The sequence below is a fragment of the Crotalus tigris genome, unplaced genomic scaffold (genome assembly GCF_016545835.1).
Source record: "Crotalus tigris isolate CLP2741 ecotype Arizona unplaced genomic scaffold, ASM1654583v1 scf7180000024281.4978605, whole genome shotgun sequence".
Classification (NCBI taxonomy): Eukaryota; Metazoa; Chordata; class Lepidosauria; order Squamata; family Viperidae; genus Crotalus; species Crotalus tigris.
Genome location: NW_024100453.1, coordinates 848,855 through 866,895, shown reverse-complemented (window position 1 = coordinate 866,895; position 18,041 = coordinate 848,855). Strand labels below are relative to the sequence as shown.

Sequence of the window (18,041 nt, the reverse complement as noted above, 5' to 3'; positions counted from 1 at the left end):
CGAACAGAAGCTCTGAAATACCCAAACCTATTGGATATAAATAAGATAATTAGATACAAGGAATTAGTAAATGAACAGGGAAATTTGAAAACAAAACAAGAATTGGAACAAGACATTGGCAGAGAGATTGACTGGTGGACATTTACACAAATTCAATCTAATTATACAGAGGACAAAAAATTATATGAAATCTAAAAAGAGCCGCAAGAATTGGATAAAATTATACATGGAACAGAAATAAAATTAATTAGCAATTTATACAAATACTTATTGAGATATAAAATGGAAGACGAGGTTGTCAAAGACACAATGATTAGATGGGCAAAAAATTTCGGATATAATATAGAATTGGAGAAATGGGAAAAAATATGGGAAATAAATATAAAATTGACTATGTCGGCGGCATTCAAGGAAAACCAGTTGAAGATGTTTTACAGATGGCATCTTCCACCAGCAAAGCTTGCCAAGATGTTCCAGAATAATTCGCCAACATGCTGGAAATGTAAAAAAAGTATATGGAACACATTATCATTTATGGTGGACATGCCCAGATGCAAAAAAATACTGGTCTACAATAAGAAAATGGATCCAAGAAATAATAGACCAACCCATAGACTGGAAACCAGAGATCTTTTTGTTGGGTATTTTAAACAGAAAATATAGTAAAGAACTATGATACTTAATTTTACATATAATAACGGCGGCAAGAATAGCATATGCACAGTGCTGGAAAAATGAGAATATACCATCAGAGGAAGAAGTAATAAGAAAAATCCTGGACTGTGCTGAGATGGACAAATTAACAAAAGAGATAAAAGAAAAGGAAGACACAGAGTATTATATAATATGGGACAGGTTGTATGTCTGGTTGGAGACTAGAAATAATAGAGGAGAATAAATATGGAAAGGTCAAAAGTGAAAATATGTGTATAATAATGTATAATAATAATATGAATTATTCTTAGTAAGAAGTAGAACATGAAGGAAGAAAAATGTAAATAAGAAATAATGGGGCTATAAGGACAAATATTTTAAAGAAGAATAAGGGGGAAATGTAAATAATAGATTACCGTTACACAATTGCTGTAAACAAAAGGAGGAGTATATATTGTGTGTATATGTGTATTATGTTTTGCTTTGTTTTGTTTTGCCTTGTTGGTTAAAAATAAAATAAAATAAAAAAAAGATCTAGCAGATTTTGTTTTTGTTATTAACATGATGCTACAACGTGTTTAATGAGGAATGAGCTACAGAGGATTTGCATGTATCCAGATTATGGTAGTTCTATTTATTTATAAATGGAGGTGATGTTATTTGCTTCTATGAACAGGATTTCTTGAGCCAGCAACCCAACCTATGAGTTACAAATCTTTGGAAGAAATGGAATATGCATTTTTCCTATACACTATCTTTGTGCCATTTTTGTTTTAAGGGGGTTCTCACCATTCAGGAACCTTGAAGATTTAAGGTTTCTCTTCATGCAGAGACTACACTTTATATATATATATATATATATATATATATATATATATATATATATATATATATATATATATATATATATATATATATATATTTTGTTGCCGATTCATTTAATGTGTGCAGTTCAAACTTTGGGCTTGAAGTGATTCTAAGCCCAGCTTCATGTATTCAGTGATTATGGAAAACTTATCTCAAAGAAGCTTGAATTTTATTATGTTCATAAACAACATTCAGTGTTGTTTTGCTGTTTAAACAGTGATACAGTGTTGTTTTACCTCTATTAATTGATTATAATATTTTATAGCCAATTTTTATTTATTAGATTTTTTTAAAAAAATCTCACTTTTATTACTTTACAAATAACTCAATATGACAAAAGCACACAATACTCTTTTTTCCTCCTGTTTTTCCCACAATAATAATTTTGGCCAATTACCACAAAAATACAAAATAATGTCAACTTGATTAATATTCTGATGAACTTCTACTAGTACAATCTTCTTCTCTTTTGATATATTTGGTATGTTTCTTTCTTGAGTTTTTCAATTTTGGTAAGTTCAATTTTTCATATATTTGTTTGAGATTTATTCACAGCTCCTTCGTAGCTTGTAGTTTATTTAAATGTCTTCATTCAGTTTCCAAATACGTTTTAGATCCAAAGCTAGAATATGTTTTGAAAGAGCGTTTGTTTATATGGATTTGACTGTACTGCTAAGATAAACAGCTTTTGGGGCTCATCAGAATATATGGTTTCACAAAGTCAGCCTCCAGGTAAAGAAACTGCTTGGGATAGTCTTGGAAAGAATTATTTTGCAATTCCATTGTATATAGCTTATTACACTTTCAAGGGGAAGTGGCCTTTGGGCAGAGATAAAATGTTGGATTTAGAGCAAGAACAAGAGCAGGATTAAGTCTTTCTAAAAAAATGAAAATCCTTATAAAGCACATTTTAATGAAAATCAATTGAAATAATCCATTAAAACAGCAGTTTTCTTTTAACATATGAAAACAAAAAAAATAAGTTTCTTATTTTAGAAAATCTGAGACAGACCTCTTACTTCAGAATATATGCTTAATATAAAGGCACTTCTAGGTTCCTGATACCTTGTTTTAGGTATGGGTATAGAGTTGGGCCTATTAACCTTTTTTCCCTTTCCTAATTTTCCAATTCTAAATCCTCTCCTTAATAGTTATTGGTCTATAGATGTCAGGGATGAGCAACCAGACCCACATGTGTAGAGAGTCCAATCTAATTACTTTATTGTTCTATGCCAATTCAACAGGAATCTCCCCAATTGGCAGCTTTCGCCTGAGAAAGACTAGATAAGGCTCAACGGTATTTGGAGGTGGGGGACGGGGGATCAGACCTTGTCCTCTGTGTTTACATATCAAATCCAGACTAATTCCCTACTTGACCTCTCCTCCCAAGTGGGATGATTGCTCTCCAACAATGGGGGAAAAATGCAGGCACTTCCTTGTGTTACCAATAGAAGAAAATTTTTGTAGCTCAGGGTTGAACTGTGGAATCCTTGATTGTTTTCTTGCAGATATTTCATTACCCAACTAGGCAACATCATCAGTGCTAACTGGGTAATGAATCACCTGCAAGAAAACAACCAAGCTCAGAAAGTACCAAGCACCCCACTTCCTTGAGCCCTACCTACATCAGTTCTCTCCTCCCTCCTGGTACAAACAATAGATATGGAGAAGGAAAAGGTTTAGAACAGTGGTTCTCAACCTATGGGTCGCGACCCCATTTGGGGTCGAACAACCATTTCACGGGGGTCGCCAAACAAGGCTGTCCACCATTTTTTCCCCTTTTCTTTAGCTGTGCTACTCCCTCTTATTCTATTGGCTTTTGAAAGCCAATAGAATAGACTCTATTCAAGAGACTCTATTCTATTGGTGTTCGAAAGCCAATAGCATCTCTCTTGAATAGAGTCTAATTCTATTGGCTTTCAAAAGCCAATAGGAATTGTCCAGGCTGTCTCTGCCCTGCTGAGCTTGCCAAAAGCCCCAGTCTGCAAACGGTGCTGCAAGGCAAACTTTCTGAAAAGCTTCTCTCCCTGCTGAGCAACTACTAAAAGTAAGTAAAAGAGGGCCAGGGGTGGGAGGTGGGAGGCCGGCAGGTGCAGGGAGGGTTGCTGGCGTGCATGGGGCCCAGCGGGTGGCTTACCTCCCTTAGGCTGGGCCAGCTGGTGGCCCAGACGGTGGTCGGCCTGCACCCTCGCTGCCACATGCCATTGCCACCCAGGAGTGCCTGGTCCTGCTTGCCACCACACCGAATGTGCGGTGGCCAAGGTAAGGCTAGCGGGGCAGCAGCGGGTGCAGGGAGGGTTGCTGGTGCACGTGGGGCCCAGCGGATGGCTTACCTCCCTTGGGCTGGGCCAGCTGGTGGCCCAGCCGGTGATCGGCCTGCCCCCTCGCTGCCACATGCCAATGCCGCCCAGGAGCTCCTGGGCCTGCCTGGCACTGCACCGAACATGCATGGCCAAGTTAAGGCTAGAGGGGCAGCGGCGGGTGCAGGGAGGGTTGCTGGTGCGCATGGGGCCCGGCGGGTGGCTTACCTCCCTTGGGCTGGGCCAGCTGGTGGCCCAGCTGATGGTTGGCCTGCACCGTCGCTGCCGCTTGCCAGCTATGCCTCAGCCGGCGCAGGGGGCAGCACCACACATGCACGGTGCTCCCGGGCCGAGGCAGCCGCAGGAGAGGAGGCGGAGAGTGCACGCCTCCTCCTGCCCCGCCTGGAGGGAAATACAGGTAGTCCTCGACTTACGACCACATGGTTGGGGTCACGGGATTGGGAAGGTTGAAAACCACTGGTTTAGAAAATTGTAGAAAGGGTTAAATCAGACATGTCAAACTCGCGATGTCACATGACGTTGTGCAACTTATCAGAATTTTTTCGCCATTACCGGCAATGGGGTGGGCGCAGCTCCGGTATGATGAAACCAGCCCACGGGCCGGCAGTTTGACACCCCTGGGTTAAATAAACCAGATCCATGCTACTTCTCCAATAAATTATGTAGCCCTTGAAAGTTGTATTACTCATGGAGTATTATCCAGCATAATATGTAGTTTGATTCTAAAGGTGACTTGAAAGGTTATATCAGGGCTGGAAGATGCACATAATTCATTTTTGAGGAGGTGGTCAGGGGCTTTTCTAGGTGGGGAAAGAAATAGGCCACTTGTTTTATGGTGGGAGGGAAGAGGTTGTTTGTTTTGGTTCCTTTGAGTTAGTGTTGATCCCTAACAGCTGCCTAGGCAAGTCCCTGCAGTTGGCAAGATGTTGGATGTGTTTTGCCATTGCCTCCTTCCTAGGACTGAGAGAGGGTGACTGGTCCAAGGTCACCAGCTGCCTTTATATATAAGATGGGGCTAGAACTTATGCCTTAAACATTACACCAAACTGGGTCTTGATGTATGCATGCAGACTATAATTATGTGTTTTTTTTCTCTAAGTGTTAAGCCTATGTAGATTGTATTATAGTTCTTTTCTATTTCATACCACAAAATAATGGGAATCCATAATATGGAAGCACATTTGAAGGGGTTCTGGAATCCAGGAGCTTGGAGGCATCAGTTGGGGCCCAGGTTAAATGAAAATATTGTCTTGCACACATTATGTTTTTCATTTTCCAGTAAATTCTAATATGTAGCAAGGTATTTGGACATTTATGGAATATGAAAACAACTATATTCAATGCCATAATACTCAAGTATGTATAATATATGCATAATAAAGAATTGTATTTACTGTTGTGCTGAATTTTTTTTAATCTGCATTCAGTCCTAGAAGGGGTATTGAAGAGTGGGATGGGTGGGCTTGATTTAATTAATTAATTAATCATATTTATAGCCTGCCTTTCCTCAAGAAGCTCCAGGCTAGTTTTCAATAAGTGTGTAGGTACTGCTGTTACCATCCACATGAACATGACCGAGCAGAATGAGTCTGGAATTACAAGCAAAAGTGTCTTGCTTATATTCACAAAGGAATTGATACCATGCAGGTCAGAATGTAAAGAAGCCGTCACTTGTTTCTTTTGTAGATGCAATATTTTTTTTTTTTTTTGTTCTGCAATCAGCTTCATTGTTCTTCCTGACAGTGAGTCAGTTTCCGTTGTTTGTGTGATTTGTTTTTTTGTTCGGTTATAAAAGACCTTTTTAACAGACAGAAAACTGAAAACATAAAAAGCCTAATGCAGGAGGTGTGGGCATATATTTTACTTAATAACAGTGGAGCAGATTGCAGTTTGTCACTGCATGACTTTAAGCTTGGGGGAACAGTCTAGAAAATAGTTTCTTGTGTAGGCAGCCTTAACAACAGGGTGATAAAAGAACATTCAAAGGAAGCTAAAAAATTAAAAAGTGCTGTAAGGAGAAGGCGTTGATGAGGTTAAAGAGAGTTAGATTTATTGTTGGCACCCAAAATTTTAGATTATAATCAGCACTATTGATGCACTGAAGAACAATTTGTGACTCTTTCTAACCCCTTCAGTTACATAATCCATGGCAATTATAAAATAATTGGAATTGCTAGTCCAATTAAAGGAATCTAGCTGTTTAATAATACATATTTCAATCATTTTAAATGGGGTAAGACTAGACAAACAAACAAAAAACAATCCAAGGAAAAAAGTTGAAAAAAGCTCTGGGCTGCATCTTGGCATTACAGATAGCCCTGAAGGGCTTCTTTCTGAAAATCCTAGAGATTTATTGCCGGTCAAGGAAATAACTCAGATCACATTTTGTTCTAAGCCAGGAGTGGGGAACCATGACCTTTTTATGACTTGTGGACTTCAACTGGCTCAGGAATTCTGGGAGTTGAAGTCCTCAAGTCATAAAAGGGCCATGGTTCCCCATCCCTCTTCTGAGCTATAATATAGTTTATTTTTCTTTGAATTAGCATGTTCTGGGAACTTACAGTTTACCGTAATCAGTTTGTTCAATAAACCATATGTAATATATTTAACAATATGCGATTCAGCAAAAATAGCTTAATAAGATATATGAGAGTTCAATATGTTACATCAGAAGTAGCTCTCAGTCTAATTTAATATGCACGTGTACCTAATTTCAAAAGATCTTTCTAACAAATTCAACTGTCTGGTAAGACTTTTGATTACTTGGTTTACTTAAGACTTCACATGGCAGTTGAAAAGAGAAAGTGTAGAGCAGAGCATCCATTTTGACTTTGGTTGGAGTGTGCAACATCTGAGAGTTGGTGTGTAACATTTAATAAATTGCCCTCATAGTTACCCTTTATTGTCTTCCAATAAATTTATCCTCAAATGACAGCCATTAAGGCCCCAGGCTAGAAGGCAAAAGACATTGACTTCTGACCCACCTTTGATTAGAAGACAGCTGGTGACCTTGGGCCAGTCACACACACTTAGTCTGGGAAGGATGCAATGCAACCCCTTCTGAAATCCCATCAAGAAAACTGCAGGGACTAGTCCAGGCAGTCACCAGGAGTCAATGCTGACTCAAAGGCATGCACATACACACAGAGTAGGTCAACAAAAATAAGTCTCCCATGTGTGTCTCAAATAATTTGGTACTGGCAAATTATTTGATTTGAAATAGTATGTGTATGTTGGAACTGGGGTTGAGATTAATGCTCCTTAAAAATCATCATTTCTTTTCTCACTCAGAAAGATAGATGTGTTTAAAATTAGAATCTCATATTAAGGACAGCCATGGCTTCTTCAAATTTTGATGGTTGAGTAAGCCGCACTGGCTGTGTTCACACACAACTTTAAGCAATCCACAATGGTTGGGTTCATGTATCATATTAATCCAAAAGCAGGCATTTAGTTTGATATGTGAATCTTGCCATTATTTCAGTGGCTCACCTGCTATATTAAAATTTGCAATCCTAATTATATGTATATTCTACTTTTTGATGATTAAAAAAACCACCAATGATTGTCTATATTTTTAAAATTGATTGTTTTTATATTGTGTTTTTATCTGATTGTTGCACACCATCCAGAATTATTTTTGGTGAGATGAGTATGTATATAAAACTGATAAATATCTGAAATTGAAACTTTGTATTTAGAGGAGGTAAGACATAACTTCTCTTGTTCATATGCTTTCCTCCTTGTCAGTTTTATTTCCCCTTTCATCTGTTGTGTTGACCATTTTCTCTACATTTTTTAAAAGTAAAACAAAAACCATAATAAAAAGAACAAGAACATATGAGTGTTGTTCAACTTTGCTTGGCTTGCTTCCAGATCAGGATCAAGTAATTGACCACCAATTGAAGATCAGTGAAGTGTAGCCTCCAGCCACACCATGAACTTAAGACTGTCATGTTTATGGAACACCTTGAGAAACGATGCTTCTATCTAGGAGATGATAAGTTGCTACACTGAATGGTTTCCTGCTGACTGCTTCTCTGTTTTGTTCATTGAATAATAACCTTTTGCAAAATTTGCAAGTTGAAGCCTCAACACACATGAAGTCCTGTAATGTCAGTGAAAGGTCAAGTGACCATATTCTAGGAATAGCTCTCAGGATAAAGAAGTAATTGAGAAGTAAAGACATTCATGAATTTGAAAAACGGGGCAGGGGCAGGGGGGGGGAGAGGACTGTGAAATGAAGCAACTGTCTTGCAGTTTATCTTAGCTGTGTCAAATTACTTCTTGTACATGGTCTTGGCAACTAACAGAGTCTGCCCTGGGGCTCAAATACTTATACAGCTGCCCAGTATTGTGACAGTAGGCATTTTAGAGACAAGCAGTGTAAGGTAGGCAGGAAGTAGTCCAGAGACCTAAGGGCATTGAGAACTGTTCATAATGTCTTGTTTCTTAATTTAAGGGTAAGACTGATCATGTGTCTTGCAATTCTGATAAACAAGCTTTGTCCAAGGGTAACTATTTATATTATGAAGGTACTATCTTCAATTTACACTGCTCTTGAAACAACTTAATATGCAAAACTAGGCCACTGAATTTAAAAGTAGAACCTTTTAGTGATACAAAAACTTTTGCAACTCTTGAATTTGCTTACTCTCTTATTCTTTCTTTTGAAGAATTTAAAGCAGGAATGGGTAATTCCCAGAACCCTGTTTGAGTACTGACATTGAAAATCAGTGCATTTTAAAACATCCAAAATATGTAGCATAAGCTTTAAAATAGTTCAGACCTGGTTTTTGGAGCAAAGAATCCCTCTGGAGTTTCTGTAAATCCCAGAAAAACCCTATCCATAATCCGTGTGTGTGTGTGTGTGTGTGTGTGTGTGTGTGTGTGTGTGTGTGAGAGAGAGAGAGAGAGAGAGAGAGAGAGAGAGAGAGAGAGAGAGAGAGCAAATCTATGCAGCCTCCTTGCCTAGTACAAGGAGTTGGCTTGCTAACTATTTCCAGAGAAACATCTGTTTCCTACTACTTGCATTTTATTATTTACTTGCTATTGAGTCAGTTTAAGGATGGCCTTAGGTGCTCTGCTCTGAAAGTAGTTTTCACCTCCCAATGTGGTACAAAGGCAGTGTTAATTGCATTGATACACATGGTCAACTTGGAACAATGTGTTCTGTATTGGTACCTGTGGCTTTAATTACTTATGCTGGTTTCCTTTATGTAATACCACCTTCATTCAGCTGCTAACCTTTTTTCACACCTCTCAAATTTTCTTGAGGGAAACTTGCTTCAGCAGCCACTATTTCCCCCTTTTTACAATGGGTTGGTCTACCTAAAAAAGTGGAAATCCTGAAATGGACTAGCTTTCAGGTATTTTGCATGGTCACTTTTCTTAAGTTAGCATTCTTGGCATAGTTAGTCCTCACACTAGGAACCTATTTCAATTTTGAGTTAGTGTCTTGCCAATAGCCTAGAAATTGTAAATCCATTTAAAAAATATTTTATGCAACTAAAGTTCCCAAGATTTTCTTCCATCTGGCACTGAATTTGTCTTTACCCACTTGAAGTCCCTTTTGCTGTACTGCTGTCATCTTGTCACAAAATTGTAATTCCATTTTAAAAATATCTTATGCAACTAAAGTTCTCAGGATTTTCTTGGGGGATGAGAAGAATAAGTAGCCAAATAAGGTACATCTAGCATTGAATTTGTCTTTATTAACACACTTGAAATCCCTTTTGCTATACTGCTGTCAACCTGTCGTAAAATCTTGACAAATGGTCTTAAAATGCATCAGGAAAGCAAAGCAATATCATAGCCAAGCCAGCAAGAACACAAACCTATTTATACCTATCTACATAGTTATCTTCTCCATCTACTGGAAACATCCTAAATTGTCTCTGAAATGTACAGGGCTTTCTGTGACCTCTATGCTTTGTAAAAAAGCATTAAAGTAAAATATAAATGGAATTCAATAAACCAACAACTTTGTTATGATTAGAAACTTATATTTCAGAAAAGCTTCTCAGCTTTTTTGGCCAGGATCAAGTGTGAAAATATTTTAAAACAGGGCTACTGTTATTTTCTGGAGACTTGTTCAGATATTCCTTTCTCTACCATTACATAAAGCCATATTTACTCCTGGGGATTATGAATAACATTCCCAATATATGTGGACTTCAAACAGTGCACTGAATCAAAATGTGCTTCGTTTGGTTTTGGCGTGAAATGTTGTATGAACTCAGCCAGTTTATTAAGCAAATCATAGCTCAGTTTGAAAACACAGCTTTGTTTTTTCTTCCTAAGTAATTGTCTAAAATAGGTAGCCCTCAACTTGTGACTGGTTGCTTAGTGACCATTCAAAGTTATGATGGACTTGAAAAAGGGACTTACAACCTGGTTTCAAAGATCCAATATCTATTCCTCCCATAATAACCTGACCACATTTTGAGCATTCTGCAAACCAGCCCACATTTATGGCTGTTTGCAATGCCTTCTGGTCATTTGACTATGATTTATGACATTTTTTTTCTGGAAACCAGTATTTACTTCACCTCATAGTCAACAATGTTGAACAACTACAGCGTTTGCTTAACAATTGTTGCATTCGCTTTATGACCATTCCATTCACGTAGCAAAAAGTGTCGTAAAATTAGGTCCAGTTATGAGGTAACCCACTTTATAACCATGATTTATGACTATAATTGTGGGGCTCGATTATGGTGGTAACATGAGGACTACCTATGTATTTTGGGAAAGAAGACATATAGTAACAGAATGACAGAGTTGGAAGAGACCTTGGAGTTCTAGTCTAACCCCTTGCTTAAGCAGGAGATCTTATACCATTTTAGACAAATGATTGTCCAATCTCTTCTTTAAAAACTCCAGTTTTGGAGCACCCACAATTTCTGGAGGAAAATCGTTCCACTGATTAATTGTTCTCACTGTCAGGAAATTTCTCCTTAGTTCCAGGTTGGTTCGCTCCCTGATTAGTTTCCATCCATAGCTTCTTGTCCTGCCTTCAGGTGCTTTGGAAAATAGATTAACTTCCTCTTTTTTGAGGCAGCCCCTTGTAGCACAATAGTAGCACAAAGATTTATGGGAAGTACAGTAGAGGGATTTTATGTAATGAGATATTGCATCTAATCTTCGCAAGCAGCTTGCTGCACCTATTCCCATTTTTTGTAGCATAGACTAAGGATGTTGTATGGTGAATGTCAGCATACAGTATGTTGCAATAAATGTATGTTGCAATAAATGACTAAACTATTTGTATGAAGAAGAAAAAGGGTGTGTGAATAGCTAGAGTTTTCCTCTCTTATAGCTTCTATGCATCTTGGACCAACAAAATGCCATCCAATATAATTAATTAGCAATAATGATATAAAATAAACAAAAAGTATTCTTTCATAAATATGCAATCAATGCCAAATTCACTTCCAGAATGTGTGGGGATGATCACTAATACATATGGTCTGAGTGGATCAAGCACATTAATGGAGGAAAAAGCCACTAAATGGCTCTGAAACCTCAGTCAAGAACAAAATACAAATATTAGGAATAAGAAACCAAAGTCTTTGCTTCTATCTGGATAAAACTAGTTTGCGTTTGCTCAGCAAATTAAGTATAACATCTCATTCATTACTTAAATTTTGTGGATGCAAGTGTATACCCAAAGGGTAAAGAATTTGACGTAGAGGAAAGAACAGAAGAGGCAAGTTTATTTTTTTCTGAAATATATTGTAAAATAGAAAGGAAGCAAAAAGAACTGATAAAATTTAATTTTCATGTAGCAACATGGCTATATCACTGGAAGCAGACCCAATGTGATTACAGATACTCATGACATTAGTCCACAATGGCTTTTAAATGAGTCAGATTGAATTAAGACTCCTAATGGAAGTTGTATTCAGAGTAAATCAGAAAAGCCAGAGTCACTGGTGAATGACATATTTATTAGTCAGTTCCTCCAAGAAGGGCAGCAGAAACACATACTTGAGGGGCTGCCACAAAGAAGAGGGGGACAAATTATTCTTCAAAGTACCAGAGGGCAGGACAAGAAACAATGGTTGGAAACTGATCAAAGAGAGAAGCAATCTGGAATTAAGGAGAAACTTTCTAACAGTGAGGACAATTAACCAGTGGAACAGCTTGCCTTCAGAAATCGTGGGGGCTCCATCACTGGAGGTTTTTAAGAAGAGACTGGAGAGTCACTTATCTGAGATGGTATAGGTTCTCTTCTTTGAACAGGGCTGGATTAGAAGACCTCCAAGGTCCCTTCCAGCTCTATTCTATTCTATATACCTTCTGGGTTGCACACAAAGCCTCTTCGGATGAGTTGAAAATATATATAATGCATTGTTCAGGAAGGAAAGGAAGGGGGATAATCATAAGGGAAAGTAAAAGTCCATCACAGTATATGTCTGCAAATGCTATTATTTAGGGAAAATTTAAAGTTTTCCCTAGAAAGAATTTACAAAAAAATACTTCTCAAATCTTAGTTTTCTCCTCTCTTTCTCTTTTTTATGATGGTGTCTTAAATAGAATTAACAAAAACGGTCCAGTTTTCATGCATACTCAAGAAAAAGGACGTCTGACCCAGATTTCTTCTGTCTAGCACCTTTTTAGAGGTGTAAATGATGAACTGCAGCTTTTTTCCATCCCCAATTAGCATGTCAGATAGAGACCAATGGATGTGGAAGGCAACAAAATAGGAAAAATTAATGTAAGCAAATCATAATATATAGATATAGATACAGATATAGACTATGTATTGGTGTCTGTGTGATAGGTACATAGGATGTGCAGATAGTAAATCTGAGATGCTGTAATTTTTTATGACACACTACACATACACAAGGACATCATGTGTTTGCCATTTGCAACCTCCTGCTGGCTTTCCCATTGACTTTTCCTGTAGGAAGCAAGCAAAGAAGGTCGCAAATGGCATTCATGTGACCATGGGATGCTGTATCTAAAATAAATACGAAGGCTGATCATAACCATTTGTTCAGTACTGTTGTAAGTTTGAACAGTTGCTGAATGAGAAGTTCTTAAGCGAGGACCATCTCTACATGTACAATAATAATGGTACATGGCAATCATGCTATTTACTTTTAGGGTAAACAATATTATACAAAGTGTAGCAATGAAGTAGTAGGCAAAGAAATTACACTATATCTTTCTACCTTCCTGTTACTGTAAACCATCCTTGGTTCCACCATTTCCATATGCTTATGCATATGTTGCTTTTTGCTCTTTATACTTTTAATATCTCTCCCTCTTCCATACCATACCGCTGTATATATTTATGTTGGTGGTTAGTGATACTGGACTAGGAGTGGGGATATCCCGTTTCTAATCCTCTCTTAAATATGAAAGCTATCTGGGTCATTTTAGGCCAGTATCTCTGTCTTAGTCTTAGACCGGAAAACTGATAAATATCTACACCACACTGGAATAGCATAGTCAATTCAAATCCATGACTTTCAGTGAACAGGCTTTCATTGTACAGTGAACTGATCTTAATTGTCATTATATAATCAAACAGCCCATATTTCATTCATAATGGTCACTAATATTGTATATAGTCCACATTCATTCATCACACGTTCATTCTTGCTTTGTCATACATTCTTCTTAAGGGCCCCAATTTCTACCACCTACAGTTTTATGTTTTTATGAGATGCCTAACCATCAGTTCCATATGACAAAGTGGGTAGGAGCATTTCCTTGTACAAACGTTTTCATTTCTCTTGACAAGCATTCATCTTTTGCAGCAAACTACATATTATCCACTATCTTTCTATGACAGTGGTTCTCAACCTTTTTAATGCCGCGACCCCCCAACCGGTTGTAAGTTGAGGACTACTCAACTGGTGCAGCAACGTTTGCAGAATGGGACTTTTGGCTTAGAATAGACTATTCAAGAGAGTCTATTCTATTGGCTTTCAAAAGCCAATAGAATAAAAGGGAGTAGCACAGCTAAGGAAAAGGGGGAAAAAATGGCGGACTGCGTTGTTTGGCGACCCCTGTGAAATGGTCGTTCGACCCCAAATGGGGTCCCGACCCACAGGTTGAGAACCACTGTTCTATGACATTTGGCATCTTAAAATTTCTCCACTCATTTTCATCTCCTTAATAAATAGTCTACCAAAGTGCATAAATTCATCCTCTTGTTTCATTTTTAAAAATCATTTATATGTACAATAGCTTCTCATTGTTCATTGCATTTTCCCTGTTAAAAATACAACTGTTTTCGTTATTTTGCTTCTAGTTTCTTTGAATTCTTTGAACCTGATGTCTGATGGTGAAGAACCAGTGCTTTGCATTTTTGCACTGCTTTCCTGATGTAGATGAGCAACTAAGATATTCACTTCCAAAATTCTCATTTTTCTATGGATTTCTTAACTCTCTAATTCAGGATTCATCTTTAGGGACTAAGAGACATATTTGTAGTCCTCTTTTAAAAAAATACTTGGGCAAACTTTCAAATATTGTTGAAGTATAAGTCTGCATTCACCATTGACCACACTGGTTTAAACTCACCAAAACTGAAGTGCAGTAACTTTGAAGGAGAGCACATTACTAGTTCTTGATTGGAGGCAATGAAACTCTGATAATTGTGATTGCTGAACAGGATTCATCTGTCAAATGTTCTGATGTTAATTAAATACTAGAGCTATAGCATGCTATAACAATGCACCTGGGGATGACTGAGTAGTAGATAGATTTTAAAACAATTGCTGAGTGAAAGTATTTGGATTTAAGATGGTGCTTGTTCTATTGTATTCAATAATAATATAAAGCATATTCAGCTTATTTCATTGTGCATTTTAGACATAGTGGTTCCCTTTGGGGCCAATTGTTTGTTCCAACTAAGTATAAAGTATAATAAACCTTCCTGAAGATAAATCTTTGCCTTGTCTCTTTCAGTCTGTTATTTATTGAACGACTTCACTCCCGATCTGTGCAATGAAGATGGATTAACTGCTCTGCATCAAGTAAGCATTTTGGAAAGCTGAGAAGTGACATTTTTCAGGGAGAAAGGAAGAAAAATAGTCGTATATCGGATTTCTGTGTTACTAGTGTAGAGGTCTAGGGACAGTAGGAAATAATGGACTACAATACATGAAAGTAGTTATTATCTTAAAGAAAACACTCAGTTGTTCTCTTTATGAAATAGGAATAGATCAAATCATATTTTCCTTACTACCTATTGGGAAAGCTGGTAATATGTAACTACTGTTTTCTGTTGTGCAAAACCTGTTGGGGATAGAAATTGCATTTTTATTTCCAATTATGTAGTTTGATTTCAGTGCTTGATTTAAGTTAAGAAAATGACATGGGTGGTGATGGTAGGAATTAATTATCCTCCTTCAATTCTAAACCCCTGCACCCACCATACTTGCATTTATTCTGATATAAAGCTATTAGGTGCAACAGCTTTTCTAGTCAATCCATAGCATATTGCATCTACAGTATAGATGGAAGAAGAAGTTTCTCATCAGCAGATAAAAGTGCAAGTGTGTTAAAACATAAGCAGCAAGAGATCCCTGGGAGTCAGCATGCATGTTAGGGATATTGCAAAGTAAGAATTAAATATAAACATAATAAATATAAACATAATTGTAGTCCTCTTTTAAAAAAATACTTGGGCAAACTTTCAAATATTGTTGAAGTATAAGTCTGCATTCACCATTGACCACACTGGTTTAAACTGTAATTACAATACAAGATATAATTTACTGATTTTTCCTATTTATCAAGGACTGTATTTTTCTATTATTTCACTCTGTATTTTGCTTAAGGATGAAAATGGGTGAGAGTAATTCTTGGATTTTATATTTTTAAAAGTAAGAGCTCTGCCATTGTTTTCACATCCTCACAATACTAAATGAAGTCTTGAACACAAGCCCAAATTATCAGTATACCAATCTCCAGTCTCCTTCCATGTACCATCTTGATTTTATGAGTTCAGTATTAAGTCATCTCCTTATTTTCCTCTCTCCATTCCCCATGCTTTTGTTTTAATGTTTTACTTATTGAAAATTAAGAGAGCTCAAGAATTTGCACATCAGTCTAATAAAGACATTGCCCAATACATATTTCAGAATGCAGTCATATTGGCAACATAGCTTATTCAACTATTTGCTTTTTGATTCTTTTTCCTGTTGCTACATTCTCTTTGTTTTAATTAGCATATCATCCAGAACAAAGGGTGATTTTGAAATATAGTAATTAAATAAAATAACAAAAGTAATCATATAAAATATTGCACATTAGAAATCAGGTTGTTTAGGCAGGTTGAATTCTGCCTCTTTTTCCTAGTGGACTTTTGGGGTGGGAGGCATCATTTTGAGATTTTCTTTAAGCTTGGAATTATTTAAGTTCTTTGGAATGCCTTGACATTCATATAACCTGAATTCATTCATAGATTTTTTAATGATAAATATAAGTGTTGCTGAATACTGTTAATGTGAGGTGTTGCTTTATACTAGGGGTTTCAAATTTTTCAGGCCATGGAAGTTGTCAGTTAAAAAAAATTAAAATTCTTAGAACTTTGACCAAGAGACAAACCTCTAGTGATAGAAAAGCACTGTTTTTGAATGAGCTTTCCCCCCTTTGCTCTTAGTTTCTCATGGAGCCCCCAACAAGTTATCACAATTGCCTAGATTCCACAGAACACAGTTTGAAAAACTCTGCTATATCTCACCTATGCAAATGGAAGAAGAGTATTCAATTTTAAATGATCAGATTTGGCTTCTTTTTGCTCCTACCATTTGACATTAAATTTACCAAAGGCGTTATAAATCAATTGTTATGTTTAAATGAAAATTTCTTAGGAATTCCTAAGAAAAGTGCTGACTTATCAGTTGTTTGCGTTGTATAAGGAAGTGTGAAGCATTTAAACAAATCACACATTAATTCCTGGGTACAACTTGAAAGCTTGTTACGAAGATAAATAAAAAGAGAGTTCCATCTTTACCACCCAGAACTGATCAGATAGTCAGTCTAGAAGGAAGAACATGCTCCAGAGCCATGTACAATATACAAATAAAATCTCGGTGCTATGGACTTCTTTAACAGCTTACTGAATTTTCATTCAAATTGTTTAGCTTCAGCTAATATATTTCACACCACTGTGAGCCAAAATCTTGTAGATGGTTCCAGAGATTGAACCATTTGTATTATCTATATAAAAGAAGACCATTGATACTTGAAGTTCTTATAAATTAAAACTTTTTTTGTAGTTTTGGAGAGAGTATTGCAGAATATCATTGCCTGAGGTGCACATTTCCATTTTTATGTATCAGATTGATTTTTCTGCTTTTGATTTCACACTTTCTCATGAATCCTGGATTATAAAAAGATAACATCTGTATTAGTGAAATAAAAATTATTTTTGATGGATCTGTTGGCAGGTGGCTATTGGATATTGCCTGTGAGAAGTAATACATACTTTTTCACACCGAGTTCTGAGCCTGTGCTTGGAACTTTTTTATGACCAATGTTTTAGTATCTAGAACTATAAGGCAAAGAAAGCAACTGAGCCAAAAGCTGTTGGTAATCTTTCTATTTAGGTTTGCATCATGGAATTGAAGAATAAATGCAATTACAACATTAGGTGATTACATCTCATATTGCAACATTAGTCTCCTCATTGAGAACACAAAGCTTGTCTTCATCATCTTGACATTTTTCTTTCAATCATATGTATATTATCAAGGCATCAATGCTCTCAGGTGGCAGTAAAATGAAAGTCACTCAATTGCTTTGGGGGGCAGAAATCATCTATACAAATTAAAGCCTAACATTACTGGTTTGATTTCTCAACAGTGCTGCATAGACAACTATGAAGAAATAGTTACACTCCTTCTGAGCCATGGGGCCAATGTCAATGCAAAGGACAATGAATTGTGGACTCCTCTGCATGCAGCAGCAACATGTGGACACATCAATCTAGTGAAGATCCTGATTCAGCAGTAGGTGACCTGTGATATTTGTTGACCCAGTTTTGTGCTAAACCTAGTCTACATAGAGGCTCTCTTCAAACATTTGCTTGGGTGTATGAAGACAGATTGGGTAAAGGGTGAAGCTGTATGTGCTGGCTCCACCAGTGTCCCTATACTTATCCACCTACTATTACAGATCTTCATGCAGTCAACTGGAAGGTTTAAATAGGAGTTATGTTCATATTTG

At 36.9% G+C, this 18,041-nt stretch overlaps 1 protein-coding gene across 5 annotated transcripts in view; it reads left to right on the top strand.

Moving 5' to 3' along the window:
- The window catches only part of PPP1R16B (protein phosphatase 1 regulatory subunit 16B), a 108,186-nt gene that overhangs the window by 67,656 nt on the left and 22,489 nt on the right, over positions 1–18,041 (top strand). For all 5 annotated transcript variants that reach the window (XM_039323662.1, XM_039323661.1, XM_039323663.1 and 2 more), the window contains 2 exons: positions 14,775–14,842; positions 17,679–17,824. In XM_039323662.1, the coding sequence (XP_039179596.1) occupies positions 14,775–14,842; positions 17,679–17,824 (214 nt within the window). The remainder of the gene's footprint in view (positions 1–14,774; positions 14,843–17,678; positions 17,825–18,041) is intronic.